The sequence below is a fragment of the Zonotrichia albicollis genome, chromosome 23 (assembly GCF_047830755.1).
Source record: "Zonotrichia albicollis isolate bZonAlb1 chromosome 23, bZonAlb1.hap1, whole genome shotgun sequence".
Classification (NCBI taxonomy): Eukaryota; Metazoa; Chordata; class Aves; order Passeriformes; family Passerellidae; genus Zonotrichia; species Zonotrichia albicollis.
Window position 1 is genome coordinate 2,619,634 of NC_133841.1, and position 23,883 is coordinate 2,643,516.

A 23,883-nucleotide genomic window follows, 5' to 3' on the forward strand; every position below is an offset into this window, starting at 1 on the left:
ACGTGCCGCGCCCACGGGGCCGGGCCGGGCCGGGCCGTGCCCGAGCGCTCGGCGCGGCGGGGGCTCGGTGTCCCCTCGCCGGTGTCCCCGGTGCCCCGCTGTCCTCCCTTGCACTCTCCTTACATAAGCGGCCACGTGGCGGGCACGGCCGCCTCCCGCCGCGCCGTCACCGCCGGCACCCAGATTCCATCTGACAGCCCCGTTCCGCCCGGCTGCTCCCGCCTGGCACCGGGGCCGCGGCTGCGGGGCGGGACCCCGCGCGACCCCGCGCCGGCCGAGGCCCGGGAGACACGGGGGACACGGGGACACGGGGCCGGTGGCACCTCCTGCCCGCCCTCGGTGCGGCGACGCCGCGGGAGCGGCAGCGGGCGGGGTGCGGACGGGGGTGGGCTCGGTGCGGCGGGGCCGGGCCGGGCTCGGGGGGGTTCCCCGGTGTCCCGGTGGGAGCGCAGGGGGGTCGGGCTGGCCGGCGTGCACATCTGGGAGTGATTTGGCACATTCCACTGGGCTGAGCACATGCCGGCGCCTGGGCCTCGGTGTGCGGGGAGGGGGCCGGAGGCTGGCCCGGCCGCGGTGTCCAACCTCGTTGTGGTGAGCGCACGGGGGAAACTGAGGCACGGCAATGTGCTGAGTGGCCTGGTGGGCATCACCCTGCTGTGTGGGCACAGTGGGATCCTGACAGGCACCCAAGGGTCCTGGGTAGCAGGGCGTCAGTGTGAGCCCCCTGGGGCTGCCTACACTCCTCACATGTGTGGCTTCCCAGGGGAGCTCCTGCCCCACTGCCCTCCCAGCCCTCGTGCCGCAGGGTCTGGGCTGTGCTGGTGGGTGCAGCCCTTTCTGGGCCCCCCGAATGTGGCTGGGCAGCCTGGTCCATATCCGTGTCTCCATTGCCATCGCCTTCCCAGGATCAGCATCTCTCCGGGGACAGAGAACAGGGAATTCCTCTGGGTACAGGCACTCTGTATCCCCGGGGTGCCACAGGTGCCCCCAGCCCTTCCCCTCTGAGCCTGGGGGCAGCTCAGTGACTCCCCATCCCTCTTCCCCCAGTGTGTTCCCATTTCTCCTCTACACCCCTGGAGAACCCAGCTCCTGTTTTCCATCATGTGGGCGCCCCAATCCTCCACCCGGGGTGGGTACCCAGAGCCAGAGAGGAGGGAAGCGGGTTGAGGGGGGGGATTGAAGCACCTCCTCCTATGAGTGTGGGTAGGGGAAAGGGTAAGGAGGGGAGTATGGAAATTGCGGTGCGCGGCCCCTTTAAGAGCCCCCCCCACGGCGCGGCGCGCGCACCCACTTTCTCCCCTTCCGCTTTCTGGAGACTTCAAAGAGTTACAAAGCCCGGCTGGCCCCGCCCCCGCCCCGCCCCCGCCCGCATCTCATTGGTCGGCTGGGCGGGGAAGGGGCGTGGCCCGAGAGAGGGGCGTGTCCTCCTCCCGCTCCCCCCCCGCCCTCCTCCGCCGCCGCCGCCGCCGCCGCCGCTGCCGCCCCGCCCGGCCCAGCCCCGGGTAAAGTTTCCCCGCGAGCACATGACTCGCAATGGCCGCGGCCGCCGCTCGGTGAACCCCCCCGGGAGCCCCCACCCCACCCCTCCCTCACCCCTCTAAGCCGGGGCGAACCCCCCCCCCTTCCCCCCCCCGCTCCTTCCCGGTGCCGCCGCCATGCAGCCACCACCGGGAACTCCCCGGGTTTAAGGATTTCGGTGTTGGAGTCTCCGTGAGCAGGTAATGAGTGGGCTCTGGATGTGCCCGTGGGAGCGGGGTTGGGAAGGAGGGTCTTGGTGCGGCTCCGGTACCGCCTCTGGGGATCCCCCTCCGGTAACGGGTGATCCCGGGGTTCCCGCAGCGGGGGAGGGACTCCGCCGGGCTGCGGCTGCCGGGAGCACCGGAGCCGCAGCGGCTTCGGGATCGCGGCTTCGACCTCTGCCTCCTACACTGGGCTTGGGGGTGCCGGAGTTCCCTCTCCCGGTACCGACAGCCCGGGCGCTCCCGGGCGGCAGCGCTGCCCCCCCACGCCGGGACGGGCTCCGGGGAGCCTCTGCACCCCACCGGGGACCGGCCGGCCGCCACAGAGCGCGGTGCTGGGGACACCAGCCCGGGATTACCGAGCTCCCCCGGGCCGCCGGTGCAGCCACATCGCCCCCACCTCGCCGCGGCGGGGGGGGGCCGGGGCCGCTTCCCCTTTTCGGGGTGCGGCGGGGCCGGGGCCCGGCGGGGGAGCGGGGCCGGGAGCGCGGGGGGCGCCGGGGGCCGGGGGGCGGGAGCGGCGTCTGCGCCGTTTCCTGGCCGGCGGGCGGAGGAAGCCATCGCTCTGCGCGGCTGACAGGGCGGCGGCGGGCGGGGGGGCCCGGGGGAGCCGGGCGGGGGGCGGCGGGGCCGGGGAAGGGACCGGCGGCCGCTGCCTCCCTCCCGCAGCAGCTGCCCGGGGCCGGGCTGGGGGCGGCGGGGCTCCGGGCGGGGTGGGGGCTTGGGGGTGCAGCCCCCCGAGTGTTCGACCCCGATGGAGCAGGGACCCCCCCGGTAACGGGGAGCAGCACCCCAAGCTGGGGCGCACCGGTGCGGGGACAAATCTGTGCGTCCGTCCCCCAAATCTGTGCGTCTGTCCCCCAAATCTGTGCCCCTGACCTTTGACCTCGTTGGTGGCAGGGGCCGCCCCGCAGCGCGGCGGGTGCTGGGGGGGACACGGGTGTTCCCCAAGGGGGTCCCCCCGCTCCGGGGAACCGGGCGGGCACCGGTTTGGTGGCTGCGGGTGCAGTGCCCGCCGCGTCCCCTGCCGGGATTAGCGGGTGACGGCTCGGTGGCTTAGCGGCCCCGCGGCCACTGCTCCCGGGCCATATGTCACCCGTGGGCCCCCACCCTGCCCTTGGGGGTGACCTTGGTGCGGCTGGAGGATGCGCCTGCTCCGGGGGTGCTCGCACCGGGGATGCCCGTGGGTGTCCTGGTGGGTGTCTGTCCCCTTTGCCCATTGCTCGCAGCCCCCCCGATGACACGGCGACACCGACAGCGGGATGGCAGGGGCAGGGCACTGCCCTGCGCCTCATCCGGAGCTGCCTGGTGGTGCCTGCGGCTGCTCCATCCCGCAGGGACACCTGGCTTCGCTCAGCTGTCCTCATACATCCTCCGTGTCCCTGTGGCAGCAGCGGCGTCGCGGCCACAGAGCCTGGGGACGGCTGTGCCACCGCCACCGCCTGCCCTGCGGCGCTGGGATTCACCATCCCGCCGCTCTGCATCTATTTATATCCACGAGGTTCTGGTGTGACAACGTGCCACATTTGGCCGCGCGTGCCCTGAGCCACTGTCCTGGCACCGTCCAGCGCCGATGGCGGTGCTGCCACAAAGAGTGTGGCTGAGCTCTGGGGTCCCCCAGCCCTTTTTGGGGCGCTGCTGCAGCAGCAGCACCTCAAGGCTGGAGGGGAGCTGTGAGCGCCCTGCAGTGCGTGCCTGGAGCCTCAAGGTGCCCCATGCCGTGGGGCACCCCTGGCAGCGCCAGCCCCGGCTCGGGGGGGCACAGCGAGCGTGGCGGGGGGGTGTGCGATCATATCTGCGGTGACACATGTGCTGATTACGGAAAATGGGTTAATCTCCCTGCGGCTGGAGGCGGCTTAGCGGGGGGTGGCTCGTGGCAGGGCCCGGCGAGGGGCCTCGTGCGCCCGCCGTGGCCTCCGCTGTCCCCTCCGCTGTCCCCGCTGAGCCGGGCAGCGACAAGGGACATGGCGAGGGGACGTGGCAGTGGCGCACGGCCGCCCGCCCGCAGGCAGCCCGGGCACGGCTCGGTGGTGGGTCACGGTTTGTCCCCCCCAGGTCCATCAGGGCTCCGCTCCCGGGAGCCTGCCCAGGCTTGGGGGCACGGTGCCACCAAACCCCGGTGTTCGGGGGTGTCGCGCCGCCGCCTGCCCGCCGGGTCCCCCCGCGCCGTGTCCCGAGCGGCCCCGTGCCAGCTGCACTTGTCTGCCGGCTGTCGCCGAGCCAGCGAAGGCTGTCTGGGGCCGCGCTGTTCCCGGCACGCCATTCCCAGGGCGCCGGCTGCCGCCGCAGCCTCGGCTAAAAACAACCGGGAGTGCCGCGAGTGGCTGCTGGGGCACCATCCCCCTGCTGCCCGGGAGCCCCTGGGGAACGGGGATGGGGTGCTCCAGGAGCCCTGGAATGGGGTGCATGCCCCCTGAGGTGGGGCGCTCGGGGAGCTCTGGGATGGGGTATTCGGGGAGCCCAGGGATGGGGCGCTCTGGGACACCCCTGGGATGGGGCATTCGGGACCCCATGGATGGGGTACTCGGGGAGCCCTGGCATGACACTCCAGGGCTGTGAACCCTGGGCCTGCAGGTTCCTGCTTTCATCCTGAGGGCTGGGATGCAGGATGGCGGTTGGGCTGTACCTGGGGATGTCCCCTCCATGGACAGGCAGGGCTGGGTGTGTGTGTGTGTCCCCAGGGTGCTGTCCCCACAGTGTGAGGGGCTGGTGGATCATGACACCACTGCACCTTCGGGACTGGCCTGCTCCTCTCAGGGCACCCACGGTGCAGCCAGGCCGGAGCGGTGCCGCTGGTGCTGTGGCACAGCTGTGGCCGTGCCAGGGGCCGTGGCGGGGGCTGGGGCACCTGTTCCCACAGAAGAATGGCGTGTCTGGTGCTGGGTGCGGGAGCTGTAACCGGAGCGGCGTTCCCGGCGTAACCGGAGTCGGCCCGGCCGCAACAGGTGGAATTTCAGTTTGTGGCTCCTGGCAGCAGCGAGATGTGGGGTGCTGGGGTGAGGACCCACACTGCAGGGCCAGCGGTGACTCCCTAGGGTGCCCATGTGCCTCCATGGGTTGGGGAGGCCAGCATGGACAGTGAGGTGTCCCTGGCGCTGTGTCTGTGCTGGGGGAGCCGTGGTGGCTCACTGTATCTTGCAGTTGGTGTTGGGATGCTGGAACACCAGTGCTGCCCAGGGACCTGCAGTGGGGCTGAGCAAGCCCCTGGGTCATCTGCTGGCCCTCAGGAGGAGAATGTAGGTCCTGGGGTCTGCACTGCTCTCAGCATCCTCGGATTGCTGTTCCCAGCAGCCTCAGGCCCGGCACTCGCTGGCCGAGTGTGTGCCGCTGGCTCCGGCCGTGCCGCAGGCTGGGCATGATTCACGCCTGCCCGGGGACGTGAGAAACGTGACGGTGACTCACCGAGGAGAGCTTTGGGGATACGGCAGAGGGTCTCTCTCAGCAGCCCCGTCAGGGGAGCACCTCACCACGCCTGCACAACCTCCAAACCCTGCTGCCTTGCCCGGGGAGGGGCCGGTGGTGGCGGGGGGCAATGGGGGCAGCCGGGCCCTTGGCCTCGCGTGCGAGGCCACCCCGGGCTGGCTCTGCTGCCAGCGAGGAAACCGCAGGCTGCAACCGCAGCGGCTCCGCAGGCGCTTCCTGCCCTGCCCGGAGGCTGCCATCCTGTGCCCCCGTGCCTCAGCACGGCAACCCCGCTGTGCCCACACACCGCGGGGACAGCCTGGCACCGGGAGGGTCCCCACGGCCCGTTCTGGGCAGGGTGGGGGACGCACACGGCGGCCGCTGCCGGGTTTGGGGAGCGCGGATGCTGCGGTGGTGAAGCCTGAGGTGGCAGCGGGGACAAGGAGCGGGGTGGCAGGGCGGAGGGGTCAGCAGGCAGTGGGGCGATACCTCAGTGGGGTGACAGACTCTGGGGTGGCAGGGGAGCAGGGTGACAGAGTCTGGGGTGACAGGCTGTGACGGCTGGGCCGGGACTGAACTGAAACCTATCCGCCTGGGAATCGAGAGTGGCAAGGGGAAGCTGCGGCCGGGAGCGCGGTGCCCGCCGGCGTGACAGGAAGGGCTGGGTCGCTGCCCTGTGCCCAGGCACCCCCAAACACCCCCCAGCACCCCCGGGCCCGCTGCCCCCCGCTGCCGGGGGTGCCAGGGCGGTGCCCCCGCTCACGGCGTGTCACATCCGGGCGCTGCTGCTGCCATCACCGTGTGCCCCGACAGGAAGCACAGCTGGGTTTGGGGCTGTTTTGGGTGCTGCCTGCTCCGGGGGTGCTAGGGGGGTGTCAGGGTGGGCACTGGGGAGGGGGCGTTGTGGTGTGGGTGCTCTGTGGTTGATGCTGGATGTGGACGTGGGTGCTGAACCCACCTTGGAGGGTCACAATGGGGGGCTGCCTTTTTGGGAGGGGTCTCTTGTGGGGCTGTGCCAATGTTGCCTGCCTTGTCAGGGTGTGCACACGTTTTTGCAGAGGGCTTTGTGCTCTCTTTGGGGTCACAGCAGGATGGTGGCTTAAGCAGCCGTGTCCCACCCCAGCTGTGTCCCCTCACCCCCAGCCATGGCCCCCCAAATTATGTCCCCCACCAGCCCCACTGCTGCTGGCCCTGGGAACGGTCTGATCTGCGTGTCCGTGCGTCTGTCCGTCCGCTCCCGGGGGCCACCCCCGGCCTGGGTGGGAGGTTCCTCGTGGCTGCGTTTGGCCCGGGCCCCGCAGCAACGTTTTCCACGGGGCTGGAACGAGGCGCTGGATTCCAGGAAGCTCCGGGCCTCGTCCAGCTCCTGCGGGGACTGGAGGAAAAGGCGTTGGGGCGGGAGAGCGCGGGCCCTGCCGAGGGGGCTGCACGGCCCCTGGCCCCACACTGCTCACCCGGGGGAGCTCTGGGGATGCAGCTTGGTCAGGACAGCCAGAACCCCCATTTGGGACAGCCAGGACCCCCATTTGGGGTGCCTACGATCCCCCAGTTGGAGAGCAGCTGTGGCAGAACACGGTCCCAGGGGAGCTCCCCTGGGCAGCAGCTCCTCCTGCCCAACAGCACCCATGGCACCAAGGCTGGCCACGATGCCCAGACCCTCCTGGCCACTTGTGATGGTGTGGAGCCCTGGGAAGGGGGGTCGCTGGGGTGACCAGGCCAGTGGTGTTGGCCTGGCTCTGTCTCTGGCTGGCCAGCAGCGTGTGGGGGGGCCTGAGCGGGTTGAGTAATTGGGCCCCGGCACGGCTGGCGCGGTGCCCGGCCAGCACTTGGCACCGGCAAACATAAACAGTTCTTCCCGCGCCTCCCTCCCCTGGCTCCCCCCGGCCAGCACAGCTCGGGGGCCACGGCCTGGCCGGGGGGGGGCATGGGCAGTGCCCCAGAGCCAGGCCAGGCTCCCTGCAGGGCCATGTGTGGAGCCCAGGCCAGGGCTGTGCCCAGGACGATGCTGAGCTGGCGCCCGGCACCGTGCCCTGGCAGTGCCTGTGGGAATCCCACACTCACTGGGGTGCTGGGGGGGCTGTGACCCTCACCCAGGCACTGATGGGTGCCCACCCCAGGGTGGCAGCACCATAGGTGTCCCCATGGGTGTTTCCCACTGGGTCAGTGCGTGCTGGGGTGAGCTGGGAGAATGGGGGTCCTGCCTGTAGTGGGTGCACCCAGCTGTGTTCTGGGGGGGCGGGCAGGGCCATGCCCATCCCGGCTCCTCCCCAGCGCCTTGCCGGGCGGCCCAGCCTTGTTCCTCTGGATCCTTTTCCGCCTCCGCGGGGCCGGGAGCCAGCACTCTCGGCAAATAAACAGCCCCCGCCGGGCCCCGCGCCAGCACTTAAATAAACAGCCAGCCCGGGATTGTGAAAGCCCCGCGCCCCCCTTCCCATCGCCCCCCGGCCGGCCGGGCCAGGGGTCCGTGCCGGTGGGCACACGGCGTGGCACATGGCACAGGGCGGTGTCACGATGGGCACAGCCCAGCCCTGAGGCCGGCAGAGCCCCCCGGTGCTGGTCCTGGGGGGGCTGAGCCCCCTCCCCACGATGCCGGGTCCCTGAGCCCCCTCGGAATCCGTGCAGGGATGGGGGAGCGCAGCCGGAGTGGGAGCGTGGCCGTGACGGCAGAGCCAGCCCGGAGCAGAGCCGCTGTCCTCAGGGGACCCCGGTGTGCCCGTGTGCCCCCCCTGCCCGTCCCCAGCTGCCCTTCAGCCCCCCAGGCTGGGGCAGGGGCTGCTGCCCCCAGGCTCTGCTCCGTGCCCCATGCCCCATGCCTGGCATGGCAGAGCAGGTTTGGGATCATGGTGTGGCCCTTGGCTGGAGGGGGTGCCCTGTGGGGCCACAGTGTCCCCAGGCCGTCCCCACGCCGTCCCCCCGTCCCCCGCCCAGCCAGCTAAGCCGGGATTAGCGAGCTGCGCCTGCCGGTGCCGCCGTCCCGGTGTCGTTAATCGGGGGATCGGCGTTAATCCCGCACGGAGCCCCGGCCCGGCCGGCTGCGCCCTCCTGGGGCCGGGAGGGGATGTGTGCCTGGGGAAACTGAGGCACGGTGGTGCTGGTGGGTGGGTGTGAGGGTATCAGGGGTCGCAGCCCCTGTGCTAATGCCCCTCTCTGTTCCCCCTGCAGCACCACAGGAGCAGCACCAGCTGTGAGGAGAGCCCGGCAGCAGGGCACCCGCGGGCCCCATGCTCTGCTGGCCCCCAGGACCCCACCCCTGAGAGCCCCCCGCAGCACAGAGCCCAGCATGGCCAGCAACAGCAGCTCCTGCCCCACGCCGGGCGGGGGGCACCTCAATGGCTACCCCGTGCCCCCCTACGCCTTCTTCTTCCCGCACATGCTGGGGGGGCTCTCTCCACCCAGCACCCTGGCTGGCATCCAGCACCAGCTTCCCGTCAGTGGATACAGCACCCCGTCACCTGCCAGTGAGTACCAGGGCCCTGGGGCGGGGGGCACCGTGGGGACCCCTCTGGGCCAGGCTCTGTCCCCAGTATGGGATCCATGTGTCCCTGGAGCAGTGGCACTGGTGAGGGAGGGTCTCCCTGCTCCCAGCCACACCTGTGGGGAGCTGATTTTGAGGCCTCCGTGGTGCTTTTCTCTGTGAGTCCCTGTGAGTGCTGCTGCTGGGGAAACTGAGGCAGGGAGTGGTCCGTGGTCCTGGTGGGGTTGTGCCATTAATTGTGCTCACCTTCATTAGTGGCTGGTTGTTAATGGCCTGTAGGGTGTTCCTGTCCCTCACTGTGACCACCCTGTGGGTGCTGTGTCCCCACGGTGGCTCTTTGTTCAAGGTGGTGGGGCTGCCATGGGGGAGGTGATGAAGGCGATGAAGACAATCATCATCACCGCTGCTCCCGATCCCATTTCCCCGTGACAGGCTCGTCCATCACAGCCTCAGTAATCACTGCCTGCCATGACGGCAGCTGAGAGCCGCTGAACGTGGGCTCCCACCCGGGATCCCCCCAAACCAGCACCCCTCAGCGTGCCTCAGTTTCCCCGCACGCCATGCTGCGGCTGCCGGACCTCTTCTCACCCCGTGCGTGCTCCCTGCAGCATGAGTGCCCTGCGGCGCCCGCTGCCGGGGCGAACCCCGTGGCTCGGGGTGTGGCGGGGCCCCCCCGGCCCGTCCTTGGCCCCGGGGGCCGGTGCAGGTCCGGGCAGGGCCGGCCCTGGGTGCTGTCCCCGCCGGAGCCGCCCCGGCGGCGGTGGGACCCAGTGGGACCAGTTCAGCGACTGGGTGTCGGCGGGTGGGGCCACTCCCCCGCGCTGGCTCTGGGGCCATTCCGGGCGTGTGGGAACAGGCTGGGGGGGCCGCCTGTGTCCCCCCCGCTTCCCTGACACTGAGGACAGGGCCGCGGGCACGGCTGTCCTGAGGCAGGTGGGGAATCGTGCCTCAGTTTCCCCTTGGCTTTCCCTGCTGGGTGCCCGAGTAATGCAAGGGGTGGGGGACACCATGTGTTGCCCTCCCCGCCTGTAGCATCCACACCGCTGCTGGGTGCCCTGTTTGGGTCGGTGCTGCAGTTTTGGGGTGTCCTGTGGTGCCACTGCTGGCGCAAGGAGGTGCCCGTGTCTGTGTCCCGCCGGTGCCACCGCCCCCTCCTCACCGTGTGTCCCGCCCTCTCCAGATGTGCTGCAGCTGTGCGGCCCCGGGCTGGCCGTGTGTGTGTCAGTGCCCCCTGTGCCTGTGTGTGCATGCACGTGTGTCACATGTGTGTGTGTGTGTGCCAGTGCCCTCTGTGCCTGTGTGCACTCACATGTGTGTGTGTCAGTGCCCTCTGTGCCTGGTTCATACCTGGGGCTGTGCACGGTGTGCACATGTGTCATGTATGTGCATGTGTGTGCCAGTGCTCTCTGTGCCTGTGTGTGCATGGCTGGGGCTGTACAGGGTGTGCACGCATGTGTCACATATGTGTGTGTCGCAGTGCCCTCTGGGCCTGTGTGTGCATCCACAAGTGTGTCACGTGTGTGTCTGTGCCAGTGCCCTCTGTGTGCACACATGTGTGTGTCACATGTGTGTGTGTGAATGCCCTCTGTGCCTGTGTGTGCACAGCTGGGGCTGCACAGGGCGTGCGTGTGTGTGTCACATGTATGTGCCAGTGCCCTCTGTGTGCACACACACGTCTGTCACGTGTGTGTGTCAATGCCCTCTGTGTGCACAAACACGTCTGTCACATGTGTGTATCAGTGCCCTCAGTGCCTGTGTGTTGCTGACACACACACACAGCAGCGTGCCCCGTGTCCTGTGCCAGGTGTGTACCCCCATGTTGGCACGTGTGGCACCTCCAGGTCATTCCTGTGCCCCCATCCCCGGGGGCTCTGTGGCGCCTGCCTGTCCCTGCGGTCCCCTCCCCTGGCCCGTGCCGTGTCTGGGGGGTCCCTGAGGGGCTCCTCGCCCTGATTCCCAGGCCTGGCTGATTCCGGGACCCCAGCCCAGCCCCCCGGCCCCACTGCCGGGACAGGGGCCCCGCTCTGGGCTGGCTCTGTCACCCAACCCGCTGGCTCCGGTTTCCTCGCGCCGCAGCCGCTCCCCCGCAGCGCCCCGTAATTAATTAATTTTTAAAAATTAATGAGCAAAACGTGCTCCCTGCAGGCCGGGGGGCGGCAGGGGGGGGGCCGGGGGGCCCCGCTCGGGGCAGTGGCCGGGGGGAGCCCCGCGGGGTGCGGCGGTGCTGGGGACCCCCCCATCACTGCCCGGCGAAGATTGATGAGGCGCTGGGCCCCCGGCCTGGGAAAGCCCATTAGGCGGAGGTTCTCTATCACTGTCAGGGGCCGGGGGGAGCCGCCTGCTCCAGCCGGGAATTCGCCGGGCTCAAAAGCGGCTGAAGGGGATAAATGGGGTCTTTTGAAGTGGGCGGGCGAGAGGGGGGCTGCGGGGCCCGGGGGGGGCTGCGGGGCCCCGAGGTGCCGGCGCGGCGGTGGGGGAAGGGATGGGGGGTTCCTGTGGGGGCTCCGGGCATCCCTGTGACCCTGCCACCCCAAAGCCATCCCGTCTGGGCACAGGGGGGTTCTCCATGGGGTCCCCATGGGCTGGAGCGTGGGTTGGGTTTGCATCAGCCCTTTGGAGGCGGCTCTGTCCCCCCGGAGCATCGCTCAGGATGCGGGGCTGGGGATGGTGCGGGAAGGGCCCCGATTTCGTGTCCCCAGGCTCAGGGCGGGGTGTGCCTGTCCCCCTCACACTGCGGGATTTACGTGCGGGGTGTCCCCTCGCCCAGTTCCTCTTGGCTCTGCAATTAAGGCTTTGTGTTTGGGGTGTTTTTTTTTTTTTTTATAATCTCTGTTTCTTCCTGTTGCCGCCGACGCGGGACGGGAGGGGATGCGGGCCGGGAAGGGATGTGGGAAGCGGTGCAGGAAACGATGCGGGATGGGAAGCGCTGCCCGTCGGGGCGGCCTCTGGCACGGGTGCCACCGCCCGCGTCCCCTGCGCCGTCCCCTCCGTCCCCTCCATCGCAGGCACATTCTTTCCAGCGCTGGTAAATGAGTCAGAGCAGACATTTGTCATGTTCGCTGCAGGAAGTTGGAGCAGCGCTGGGCTTTTGTTCGAAACCTGCTGGCTAAGCAAAGCCCCGACTTGCCATTATTATTTAAACAGGCGCTGCTGCCGCGCTGCGCAGCCCCGCACGAACACACGGACACGCGTGCACAGACACACACATGGAACAGCCACACATGTACAGCCATACACACAGGGACAGCCACACATGGAACAGCCACACATGAACAGCCACACATGGACAGCCACACACACATGGAACAGCCACACATGTACAGCCATACATGGACAGCCACACACACACAGAACAGCCACACATGTACAGTCACACACACGGGGACAGCCACACACACGGACATGCGTGCACAGACACACACATGGAACAGCCACACATGGACAGCCATACATGTACAGCCACACACACGCAGACAGCAACACATGTGTACAGCCAGACACGTACAGCCACACAGGGACAGTCATACATGTGCACAGCCACACATACAGACCCACGGACACGCGTGCACAGCCACACACATGGGGACAGCCACACACACACATGTACAGCCACACATGCATATCAGGACAGCCATGCATGTACAGCCACACATGTACAACCACCTTACATGTGCACTGTCACACACACAGGGACGGCCAAACACATACAGCCACACACGTACAGCCACACACACAGGGACACCACACACGTACAGCCAAACATGTGCAGCAACACATGTACAGTCACATCTGTGCACAGCCACCTATGTACAGCCACACATGCACACAGGACAGTCACATGCACACGCACACAGAGTCACACAGACACAGCCACACACAGACACGCAGATGTGTGAGGCAGTGCCCGCATCCTCCCAGCCTGTGCTCCTGCTGCCCATGGCAGGGCCCAGCTGGGGGCTCACTGGGGCTCCTCTCCCTCCAGGGCAGCCTGGGCTGGGCAGCTGGGGCCGGGGCAGCGTGGGTGTGCCCGCTGTGCAGGCAGATCACCGCTGCAGAGGGAAGTGGCACCCCCAGGGCCTGTCCTTGGCGTGTGACCGTCCCCGCTGTCACCACTCGGGCTCCCTGGGTTTGTGGTGTCAGCTTCAGCAGGGCCTTGTGTGGAGGGGAGGAGTGGCACAGGGTTCTGTGCCCTGCAGGGTGACACGCCAGCACACACACGTGTGTATGCACACACAGATAAATACAACGGGCTGTGCACACACTCGTGTGTTCATGTGCTCGGTGGGACACGGTGCCACACACGTGTGTGTGTGTTTGTGTGTGCAGGATGAATGCACACACGTGTGCACACACAGGCAGCCCTGTGCAGGCACACACACCTCCCCATGTGTCTGTGCAGCAGGAGCACACATGGCCCCGCTGCAGCGGGGATGCAGACACGCGTGATGCACTGGGAACATGCATGAACACACGTGCACATGCATGTACACAGAGCCACCCCCCACCCCCCCGAGGGTCAGGCCGAGGTGAGCCCTTCCCGCGGGTTCACCCGCAGTTCACCCGCATCCCATTAGGCAAATGAGCTGCGGCCGCCGGGCAGCCCCCGGGACCCCCCCGGGACCCCCAGGCCCCGTCATCTGCTCCGGGCAACCCCCGGGCCCCCCAGCCCCGCCTTGAGCCCCTCCCCATTTCTCTTCTGCCCGGCACTGCCCCCGCGTGTCCGCGTCCTTCTGCGTGTCCGTGTTCCCCTGCGTGTCCCCTGTGCCCATTTCTCTGCCGTGTCCTCCTGCGTGTCCGTGTCACCACCATGTCTGTTACCCCCCTGCATGTCTGTGTCCCTCTCGGTGTCCCTTGTCCGTGTCCTGTGTCCGTGCCCCCCCCCAGCGTGTCCATTTCTCTCTTGCGTGTCCGTGCCCGTCCCCCGCATGTCCGTGCGCCCCCCGCGTGTCCGTGTCCCGTGTCCCTGTCCCTGTCCGTGTCCCTGCCCGGTGTCTCGTGTCCCCTCCGGTGCGGCCCCGCGGCGCGGAGCGGGTTAAGCGCGGGGAGGCGGCGGGTGCCGGGAGGGACCGGGGCTGGCGAAGCCGCAGAGCCGGCGGGGCTGCGCCTTCCTCCCCTCCCCCCGCCTCCTCCTCCTCCTCCTCCTCTTCCTCCTCCTCCTTCTCCTCCTCCTCCTCCTCCCGCCGCTCGGGCGCGGAGCGAGCGGCGGGGCCGCTCCGCGGGGCGATGGCAGCGCGGCGCGGGGCGCCCCGGGGGCGCGGGGGGGGGCACTGACCGCCCGGGGCCGCCCCGGCCGGGGGAGCCGCCCCCGCCGCCCCGGGGCCATGTACGAGGGCGCGGCGGTGGCGGGGCTGCCCCCCGGCCCCTTCCTCCGCATGGATTTCTACGGGCCGGGCCCCCGGGGCTGCCCCCCCCGCCGGCCCCCGCCGTGGAGCAGCTCCGGCCGCTGTAGGTACCTGCGCACCGGGGGCGGACGGGGCCCCCCGCCCGCTGCATCGGGCCGGGGAGAGCGGCCCCGGAACGCGGGCGGGTGCGGGGGGGGCTGCGGGGATGGTGCGGGGGCCGTGGGCGGGGGGCTGAGCTGAGTGCGGGTCCTGGAGGAGTGCGGGGGGCTCAGCCCCCTCAGCCTCCTCCCCACCCGCTCCATGCGCAGAACCTTCGGTTCTTTAAACACCCCCTGCCCTATTTCGGGGGCAGCCGGGGCTGAGCTCGGTGAAGGGGGGAGACAGGGGGGTCGCCTCTCGCCTCCCCCCTTCCCGCAGCGGGGTCCGGGCTCCGCCGGGAATTTCGCTCTCTCCTGATAAAGGCTCCGGGAAAATCCAATTAACTACAGACGGAGCCGCCGCGGCTGCCCAGGCGCGGGGGAGCCCCAGCCTGGGCCCCCACCCTGCCGCGGGTCGGGGGGTCCCCCTGGGCAGGGGGTGGATGTGGGGCCGGGCCAGTGCTGTTCCCGCTGGCGGGACCCTGCCCCGTGTCCCTGCAGGGGTCACGGCCCGGTGCCCTGGGCAGGGGGGGCACGGAGGGCTGAGGGCACCGCGATGGGCAGCGGGGGGCACGGGCAGCGCGGTCCCAGTGCCCCCAGCCTGGAGCTGCTCCCCCTCGGGGATGTGGAGCCCTGCTCCGCTTTGTGCCCACGGTGTGGGGGCGAGTGAGGTTTGGGGGGGCTGCAGGAGTCTCCTGTCCCGGCTGTCGTGTCCTGGCACCCAGGGGCCCCACAGCGGCCCGGGGAAGGTCCTGCCGGGTTCCGCGGGACTTTCACCCCGCTAAGGGCGGGCGGGATCCCTGGCGGAGGCCCATGCGGGGTGCCCGCTGTGCCAAGGCGGCCGCGGACCCCCGGTGTCGCTCCCCTCATTGTCTCGGGGCCGCTCGACCTTTGCGCTGGCACCGAGCGCGGCCGCGGGGCCTTTGTCTGCGCTGGGGACACGCGGGGCTCCCGCTGCCTCTGCCACGAGTGGGGGCTGCCCCCGACGCCTCGGTGGGCACGGGGGTCCCCAGCTCCAGTGCCACCCTTAGCGCTGGCCCCTGGCTCTGTCCCGAGCGGGGTCCCTGGTGGCCATTGTCCCTTCTCTGTGCCCCCCAGCCCTGCGGGGGCTCCCTGTGGGTCGCAGCGCTGCTGGCCCTGTGTCCCTGCCCTGCCTGGGGCACCTCGGGGCTCTGGTCACGGTGACCATGACCTGGCGAGCGTGTGGGCGGCCGGAGCTGGCGGCGCTCCCTGGCTCCGTGCCCCGCTCCCGACGTCACTCACGGTGCCCGTGTCTCCCCAGCCCGGGGGTGCCAGCCCGGGCAGGGCTGTGCCGTGCCGTGCCTCAGTTTCCTCAGAGCCAGCTGCGGCTGTGCCCGCTGGCCCCGCGGTGCTGGCAGCTGGCCCAGCGTGGCACTGCCCTGCCCGGCGGGGCGTGTTGTGTTGGCATGAGAGCCAGAGCTGCTCTGGGGGGCTCGGGGAGCCCACCCACAACCCCATGGGGAAACAGAGGCACGAGGCAGCTCCTGAGGGTGGTGGGAAAGCTTGTAGGAGCCCCCCGAGACAGTGGGAGCCCCCTGCCCTGTGGAGCCGTGTGCTGTTGGGGGTTTTTGGGGTGCTGTGGGGTGTCAGAGGGGTACGTGGGGTTGGATTGTGCGTGGCACCCCCCTCGCCGGGCACGGGGTGGCCTCACATGGCCTTGTGAAAGCTGTGGGTGTGTCGGGCTTTGGGGACGCCAGACCCTGGCGCTGGCAGAGGGCAGGGTGCCCGTGGGGAGCAGGCGGTGCCCGTGGCCGTGAGCAGGAGCGGGCACCCCACGGCCCTGGGCTCCCGGCACCCTCTCCCCTCCCTCCTTCCCTTCCTCCCCCTTCTCCTGCAGAGGCGCAGGAATTCGGGGCACGTGGGATTCTCATCCGCAGGGAAGCCCTGGGTGGGCCTCCACCCTCCTGTGTGGGGGGCTGTGACCCCTGGCACGGCCCTGTGCGACCCCCGCGTGGGCTCCCCCTCTGATCCCCCCATCCTCATCCTCATCCTCATCCTCATCCTCCCCGCTCCGGCCGGGCTGTGTCCCGCAGCCCGGCGGGGTGGTGGCGGTGCGGAGCCGGTGTCCCCCCGGGCCCTGGCACACGGGGTGTCCCCGCGGGCGCTTTCCCACGCCAGGGCGGGGGTGCGGGTGTCGGGGTGCCCCGGGGTCCCCCGGCGCGGGCAGGAAGCAGCCGGCGGGGCCGCGGGCGGGGGCGGCTGCGCTCGCCCGGGATCTGGCGGAGCCGCAGCATCTGGTCTGCAGCTGGAGCCGGGCTGCGCTGCCTCGGCCGGGGGGAGACAGCGGGGTCCTCCCTGCTGCGGGCTGAGCCCGGGCATTGGGGTGCGCCGTGTCCCCACTGCACCCCAGCCTGGCACCCATCCTGCCCCGCTCAGCGCCTTTGGGTGCTGCTCTGTGCCCCCCCAGGCCTGATGCTGCTATAGGGGGGCTCCTGGGCAGCTGGCCGTGGCCGTGTCCGTGTCCCCTCCGCGGTGGTGACAGCGGTGGCAGGGGATTCCCGGGGTGCTGGCGCGGCTCTGGCAGCGCAGGGACGCGGAGGGAGCCGGGTCCCCTCCCCCGCTCCGCATCCAGCACGTCAAAATCTTGTCAAATCCGCGTTTTGTGAGTGCAGCTCTCCACGAGGAAGTTCTTAAATTATATAAAAGAGGCGATAAATTATAGACGACGTTCTCTCAGTCACTTTAATGGCTCCGCTCCCTCGAGTGGCAGCGGTGATTTATTCAGCCCGGGAGCTCTGCCCGGCGCTCGCCCCCGCGCCCGTGTCCCACCCGCACCCCGCGATCCCACCCCGCACACCCACGTCCCACCTCGCAGCCCTGAGTCCCACCCTGCACCTCCCAGCCCCCCGCACACGCTTGTGTCCTGCCTTGCACGCTCATTTCCTGCCTTGCACACTCCCCCAGTGCTCCACACTCTTATATCCCACCCCAGACACTTGTATCCCACCCCATACATTCATATCCTACCCCATACGCTCATATTCCGCCCCACACACTCGTGTCCCACCCCATACATTCATTTCCCACCCCATACATTCACATCCCACCCCACACACCCACATCCCACCCCACACACTCCCATCCCACCCCAGGTACTCCCCACCCTGCCCCACACGCTCCTGTCACACCCCGCACTTTCCCTGTCCCCGTTGTTGCCTGGGGACAAGCGGGACAAGCGTCAGGGCTGGCTTTGTCCTGCTGTCCCCTCCCTGGCCCCATCCCGAGGCACTGCCGGCCTGGGGACCCCCACCCCTCACCCCAAGCCCCCCACTCCTCTGTGGCCCCTTCTCGGGTCCGGTGTCCCCAACCGGGGCTCTCCGCAGCTCCCCGGCCCCGGGGGGGGCTCTGGCGGCCCTGGGGCCCTTTTTGGGGTGCAGGGGCCGGCGGGGCAGGGGGGGGGGCCCAGGCTCCCCCGCCGGGCCTGGCCTTTAATATCCTGTTTGACTGGTTCGCTTGGCTCGGCTGCAGAAAAACATTCGCAAACATCCCGGAGCAGCCGGGGAGCGCTTAACCCCTGCCTGGCTGTGCCCCACGCTGGGGCTGCACCCCAACCGTGCCGAGCCTTCCCCAGCTCCAGGGGTGCACCCTGACCGTGCTGAGCCCCCCCACATGCCAGGGGTGCACCCCAACTGTGCTGAGTCCCCCCAGCTGCAGGGGTGCACCCCAGCTGCACTGAACCCCTCCCTGTCCGAACAGGGGGACTTGGGCACATCCCGCAGGGGATGGGGGTGCTTCTGGGGTGCAAGAGGCACATCCCTCCAGGTTTTGGGGTGCAGGAGGGGAACAGGCATGGTCCATGAGGTTTTGGGGTGCAGGGGTGTACTGGCTGTGTGCTGTCTGGGCCAGGGTCTGCTTGTTATGGGGACAAAGGTGGCACTGCCCTTGGGGATGTCCTCCATTGGGGGACCTCGGGGTGCCACTGTGCCTGTGCTCTCCTGGGGGGCCATGCTTTGGCTGGGGGTGCTGGGTGACCCTGGGGCTGTGGGGGTCACCCTGTGTGTGCAGTGTCACACTGTACGTGTGCCCACACGTGTGACTGAGTGTGTGGCACTGTCCCCCCAGGCTGGCCCTGCACCCTCCATCCCCTCATCCACTGCCAGTGCTGCTGCCTGGGCTGGGGGCTCCTGGGATCCCGGCCCTTTTCTTTTCTTTTCTTTTCTTTGTTTTTTTTTTCTTTCCCTTTTTTTTTGTCTGCCTGAATTCCACATCGTCTCTGTGACCTGGAAATGTCACGTTGCATCTTCCCAGCACGCGTCCTCTCCCCGCTGGCCCCGCTCGACCTGGCGCCAGGGCCGGGCTGGGCAGCGCTGGGCTGGGGCTGCCGGGACCCCCGGAGCTGGGGGGCAGCATGGGGGGCTCCCTGCTTTGGGGGCTCCGTGTTTTGAGTGTCTCCCCTTCCCCACAGCCGTGGAGACGCAGAGCACCAGCTCGGAGGAGATCGTGCCCAGCCCGCCCTCGCCCCCGCCCCTGCCCCGCATCTACAAGCCCTGCTTCGTGTGCCAGGACAAGTCCTCGGGGTACCACTATGGGGTCAGCGCCTGTGAGGGCTGCAAGGTGAGCGCTGCCACCTGTCCCCAGTGCCACCAGGGCTCCCCGGGCTCCTCGGGGTGCTCGGGGTGCCCGTGGCGGGCGCTGACGGGGCCGTGCGGGGTCCCCAGGGCTTCTTCCGCCGCAGCATCCAGAAGAACATGGTGTACACGTGCCACCGGGACAAGAACTGCATCATCAACAAGGTGACGCGCAACCGGTGCCAGTACTGCCGGCTCCAGAAGTGCTTCGAAGTCGGGATGTCCAAGGAGTGTGAGTGGGGATGGGGAAGGGATGAAGAGCAGGGATGAAGGGACACCGTGCTTGCTCAGGGCGTTCTGGGTGTGATGGGCCATCCCAGCAGCCCCCACTGCGTGCCCAGCAAGGCTCAAGGGGGATGGGGACCCCCTGGGATTGTGTCACAGCCTGGCAGTTGCCCAGGCAACACGTGATTGATAATGTCAGAGATAAATGACGCTGAGGAGGCCTCCCTGCTCCGCTGGCAGTTGTCATGGTGCCCGGCTGTGCCCCCACGGTGGGTGCCCGGGGGGATAGGGCTGCTGAGCACAGCTGAGTCCTGCCCCATCTGCCAGCCCCTGGGGGACTGGGACCCCTGGGAGGAGCAGGAACTGCCAGGGGGGTTCAGCATCCCAGGGGCTCACCCTGCACCTAAGAGGGGTCCCAGCCCTCTCAGCCTACAGAGGCTGATCCCTGCAGGGCTGGGGCTCCTCCCAGCTGCTCCCCCCTTCCCAGCTGCCACCCCCAGGGTGTCTCCCGTGCCCTTCACCCAGCGTGGTGGCTTAGCTGCCATTCTCTGTCCCCGGGGTCCCTCTCTGATGTGTTGCTTTGCAGAGCACTGTCCCCTTGGCAAGGAGTGTGGTCTCCCCAAGGGTGCAGGGTCTAACCGATGACTTGGGGGTTGTGGGGCTGATGGAGGTTGTCACTACAGCAGAGCCCATTGCTGGTGTCCTCAGGGGCAGAGCAGGGTGGGGCAGGGGCTGGGTGGCACCAGGGCCAGGTGACAGTGACCCTGCCATTCCTGCAGCCGTCCGCAATGACCGGAACAAGAAGAAGAAGGACGTGCCCAAGCCGGAGTGCTCGGAGAGCTACATCATCACACCTGAGGTGGAGGAGCTCATCGAGAAGGTGCGCAAAGCCCACCAGGAGACCTTCCCCGCGCTCTGCCAGCTCGGCAAATACACTACGGTGAGTGGCACGGGGTCTGGGGGTCCTGGGGGGCTGGGGAGGGTGGCACCCCCTCTGTGAACTCATCCCCCTTCTCCCGCCACAGAACAACAGCTCGGAGCAGCGCGTGTCCCTGGACATCGACCTGTGGGACAAGTTCAGCGAGTTGTCCACCAAGTGCATCATCAAGACGGTGGAGTTTGCCAAGCAGCTCCCCGGCTTCACCACGCTCACCATCGCCGACCAGATCACCCTCCTCAAAGCCGCCTGCCTCGACATCCTGGTGAGCAGGGGTCTCGGGTTGCTGTTGTTGATTGCTGTTGTTCATTGCTGCCCCAAGATGTGCAGGATGTCTCTGCTACAGCCCATGCAACTGAAGAATGAGTCTGGACTCTTCAGTTTTCGGTCTTGAGGTTGTTTATCAATTCTTATCTATAAAATTTTCCTTCTGCCCAGCTGAGGTCTGCTCAGCAGGGCAGCCACAGGCACTCTGACCATCCCTCTACACCACAAACCAAGTACAACATATCTACACTTAATTCCCAATACCCATCACCTGTGTTAGACAGTGCACTTCTACTCTAAACCAATCCCAAAGTGCCAACATGACAGCAGAAAATGGAGAACAAGAAGGAGAAAGACTGGACACACCCAAGTTCCTCCATCTTGTCCCCATAACCCCCATACCAAAAATCCTAAAATCTACATTTCCACCCTGTGATAATTTTATTATTATACTATTCAAACCTCTGTGACTTTCAGGTACTCATACAAAGCTGGCAGTTTGCTCCAGGGGTCACAATCAAATCCCCAGGTGTTCTGGGCTGTGTGCCAGGGTCTCTGAGCCCCCTGGCAGGGTCCTGGCAATTCTGGGCACCCAGAGGGATGCACTGAGTTCTGACACACAGAGACAGGGATGGGGACAGGGATGGGGACAGGGATGGGGAGGGGACACCAGGCTGAGCTCCCCGCCCTGTCCCCACCCCAGATCCTGCGGATCTGCACGCGCTACACGCCGGAGCAGGACACCATGACCTTCTCGGACGGGCTGACGCTGAACCGCACGCAGATGCACAACGCGGGGTTCGGGCCCCTCACCGACCTGGTGTTCGCCTTCGCCAACCAGCTGCTGCCGCTGGAGATGGACGACGCCGAGACGGGGCTGCTCAGTGCCATCTGCCTCATCTGCGGAGGTGGGTGCAGGGATGGGCACCTGCCCAGTGCCCGCGGGCACCCGGCGCAGCGCGGCCATGCTCCCCACAATGGCTGAGCAAGGAGAGCCCCGATGAAGCCCAAGCGGTGGGAGATGGGAACCCACAGGATGTGCTGTTCCCCTCAACCACTGTGTGTTGTGTGTGCCCCCTCCGCAGACCGCCAGGACCTGGAGCAGCCTGACAAGGTGGACAAGCTGCAGGAGCCACTGCTGGAGGCGCTGAAGATCTACGTGAGGAAGAGGAGGCCCAACAAGCCCCACATGTTCCCCAAGATGCTCATGAAGATCACAGACCTGCGCAGCATCAGCGCCAAGGGTGAGGCTCCCGTGGCTTTGGGTCCTGAGGGAACATCCAGGGACAATGGGGGGTCTGGGTCACTCAGGATCCTCCAGAGGGGATGAAGGACACACCCAGCACTGCATCCTCCAGGGATGCTGGGGATGTGACCATGTCCCTTGCCCTCAGTGCCCAGGGAGAAGCAAAGCTGGGGCTGTCAGTTTGAGGGAGCTGTTTTGGCAGTGTCACTTTTTGGATGCCATTTTGGTGGTGCCATTTGGGTTTTTTTGGGTGTTTTGTGGGGGTGCCATTTTGGGGTTTTTTTGGGGTACCATTTGAGGATGCCACTTTCAGGGTGCTGTTTGGGCAGCACTAAAAATGTTGTGCCATTTTTTGGTTGTCAGTTTCTGGGCATCCATTTGGGTGGGTGCCAGTTTTAGTGTGCCATTTTTTAGTGTGCCAGTTTTTGTGGTGCCTTTTTGGGGTTTTTTTTGTGTACCATTTAGGGGTGCCAGTTTTAATGAGCCATTTTGATGGTGCCATTTGGGTCTTTTTTGGGTGCCTTTTGGGGATGCCATTTTGGTTACCATTTGGGGGTGCCACTTTCAGGCTGCTGTTTTGGGCATTCCATTTTTTGGGTGCCAGTTTTTGGGTGCTCATTTGGGGAAGTGCCAGTTTTAGTGTCCCATTTTGAGGGTTTTTTTTGGGTACCATTTGGGGGTGCCACTTTCAGGCTGCTGTTTTGGGTGTGCCATTTTTTGGGTGCCATTTTTTGGGTGCCAGTTCTTGGGCACCCATTTGGAGGCGTGCCAGTTGTAGTGTGCCATTTTGGGTTTTTTTTGTGTACCATTTGGGGGTGCCAGTTTTAATGTGCCATTTTGGTGGTGCCATTTGGGGTTTTTTTGTGTGCCTTTTGGGTGTGCCAGTTTTAGTGTCCCATTTTGAGGGTTTTTTTTGGGTACCATTTGGGGGTGCCACTTTCAGGCTGCTGTTTTGGGTGTGCCATTTTTTGGGTGCCAGTTTTTGGGCACCCATTTGGAGGCGTGCCAGTTGTAGTGTGCCATTTTGGTTTTTTTTGTGTACCATTTGGGGATGCCAGTTTTAATGTCCCATTTTGGGGTTTTTTTGGGTACCATTTGGGGGTGCCAGTTTCAGTGTACCATTTTGGGGTTTTTTTGGGTACCATTTGAGGCTGCCACTTTCAGGCTGCTGTTTTGGGTGTGACATTTTTTGAGTGCCAGTTTTTGAGCATTTTGGGGCATGCCAGTTGTAGTGTGCCATTTTGGGGGTTTTTTGTGTACCATTTGGGGGTGCCAGTTTTAGTGCCCCATTTTGGGGGTTTTTTGTGTACCATTTGGGGATGCCAGTTTTAGTGCCCCATTTTGGGGTTTTTTTGGGTACCATTTGGGGATGCCAGTTTTAATGTGCCATTTTGGGGTTTTTTTTGTGTACCATTTAGGGCTGCCTGTTTTAGTGTGCCATTTTGGGGTTTTTTTGTGTACCATTTGGGCCTGCCATTTTTAGCGTCCCATTTTGGGGGTTTTCTGGGTACCATTTGGGGGTGCCACTTTGAGGCTGCCAATTGTGTGAGCGCCGCTCTGTGGCAGCCCCCGCTGACCCTGCCCCTCCCGCAGGCGCCGAGCGGGTGATCACGCTGAAGATGGAGATCCCGGGCTCGATGCCGCCGCTCATCCAGGAGATGCTGGAGAACTCGGAGGGCATGGACACGCTGGGCGGGCAGGCGGGCGGTCCCCGCGGGGGCAGCCTGGGCCCCCCCCCGGGCAGCTGCAGCCCCAGCCTTTCCCCCAGCTCCAACCGCAGCAGCCCCGCCACGCACTCGCCGTGACCGCGCCCGGCGCGCACCAGGACAGAGCCGCCGGTACCGGGGGGAGCCCCCGCGCCCGGCCCGGCCCGGCCCGGCCCGGCTGCAGCCCCCGCCCGGGGCGGACTCCTCGGCAGCCCCCGCCGGAGCGGATCTCCCCGCAGCAGCCCCGGGCCCAGCGCGTTGGTTGTGTCACATTTCAGGGGCGCGGGGACCTCGGGGACGCCCCCGGCCCCACCAGCACCAGCACCCACGGGATCGCGACCACCGAGCCACCCCCTCCCCAACCCGCCCCGCCCCGGCCGTCTGCGAGGGGGGGGGGCCCGGCCAGCCCCGCACGCTGAGGAAGCAGAGTCATTTAAAAGAGAAAAGAAAGCAAAGTATATATATATAAATATCTATAAATATCTATAAATACGTTTTAAAACCTTTGTAAAAGTTTGGAGGGGTTTTTAGGCCTGTGCAGGTGGAGGGGGCACGGCGGGCGCTGCCGGGGGAGGGTGGGGAGGGGGGGGCACACGGTTTATTATTATTAAATTCCTTTTTTTTTTTTGTTGTTGTTGTTGAGATTTTAGTGGATTTAGAGTCGGGGGGCACCGGGCGGGCCCTGCCCCGGCCCCCCAGGCGGGGAGGGGACTGTGGGGGGCACAGGGTGGTGCCAGTCCCGGCCTCGTGGGGATGGGGGGCCCGGCCCTGCCGGCACGGGGAGGACGGGGAGGGAGGACGGGGGGGGCTGGCTCCAG

The 23,883-nt window shown here is 66.9% G+C and overlaps 1 protein-coding gene across 2 annotated transcripts; it reads left to right on the forward strand.

Moving 5' to 3' along the window:
* Positions 1-1,452: 1,452 nt before the first annotated feature.
* Positions 1,453-23,642, forward strand: RARA (retinoic acid receptor alpha). 2 transcript variants are annotated; one of them, XM_074557505.1, is made up of 9 exons: positions 1,453-1,718; positions 8,304-8,599; positions 18,522-18,670; positions 18,775-18,916; positions 19,689-19,849; positions 19,935-20,111; positions 20,817-21,021; positions 21,199-21,357; positions 22,953-23,642. In XM_074557505.1, the coding sequence occupies exons 2-9, from the start codon at positions 8,422-8,424 to the stop codon at positions 23,162-23,164; spliced, it is 1,383 nt and encodes a 460-aa protein (XP_074413606.1). In that variant the 5' UTR covers positions 1,453-1,718; positions 8,304-8,421; the 3' UTR covers positions 23,165-23,642. The 2 variants fall into 2 exon arrangements, with proteins under 2 accessions (XP_074413606.1, XP_074413608.1); XM_074557507.1 differs by lacking the exons at positions 1,453-1,718; positions 8,304-8,599 and adding an exon at positions 13,673-14,061 and having other exon boundaries at positions 22,953-23,641.
* The last annotated feature ends 241 nt before the right edge of the window (positions 23,643-23,883 follow it).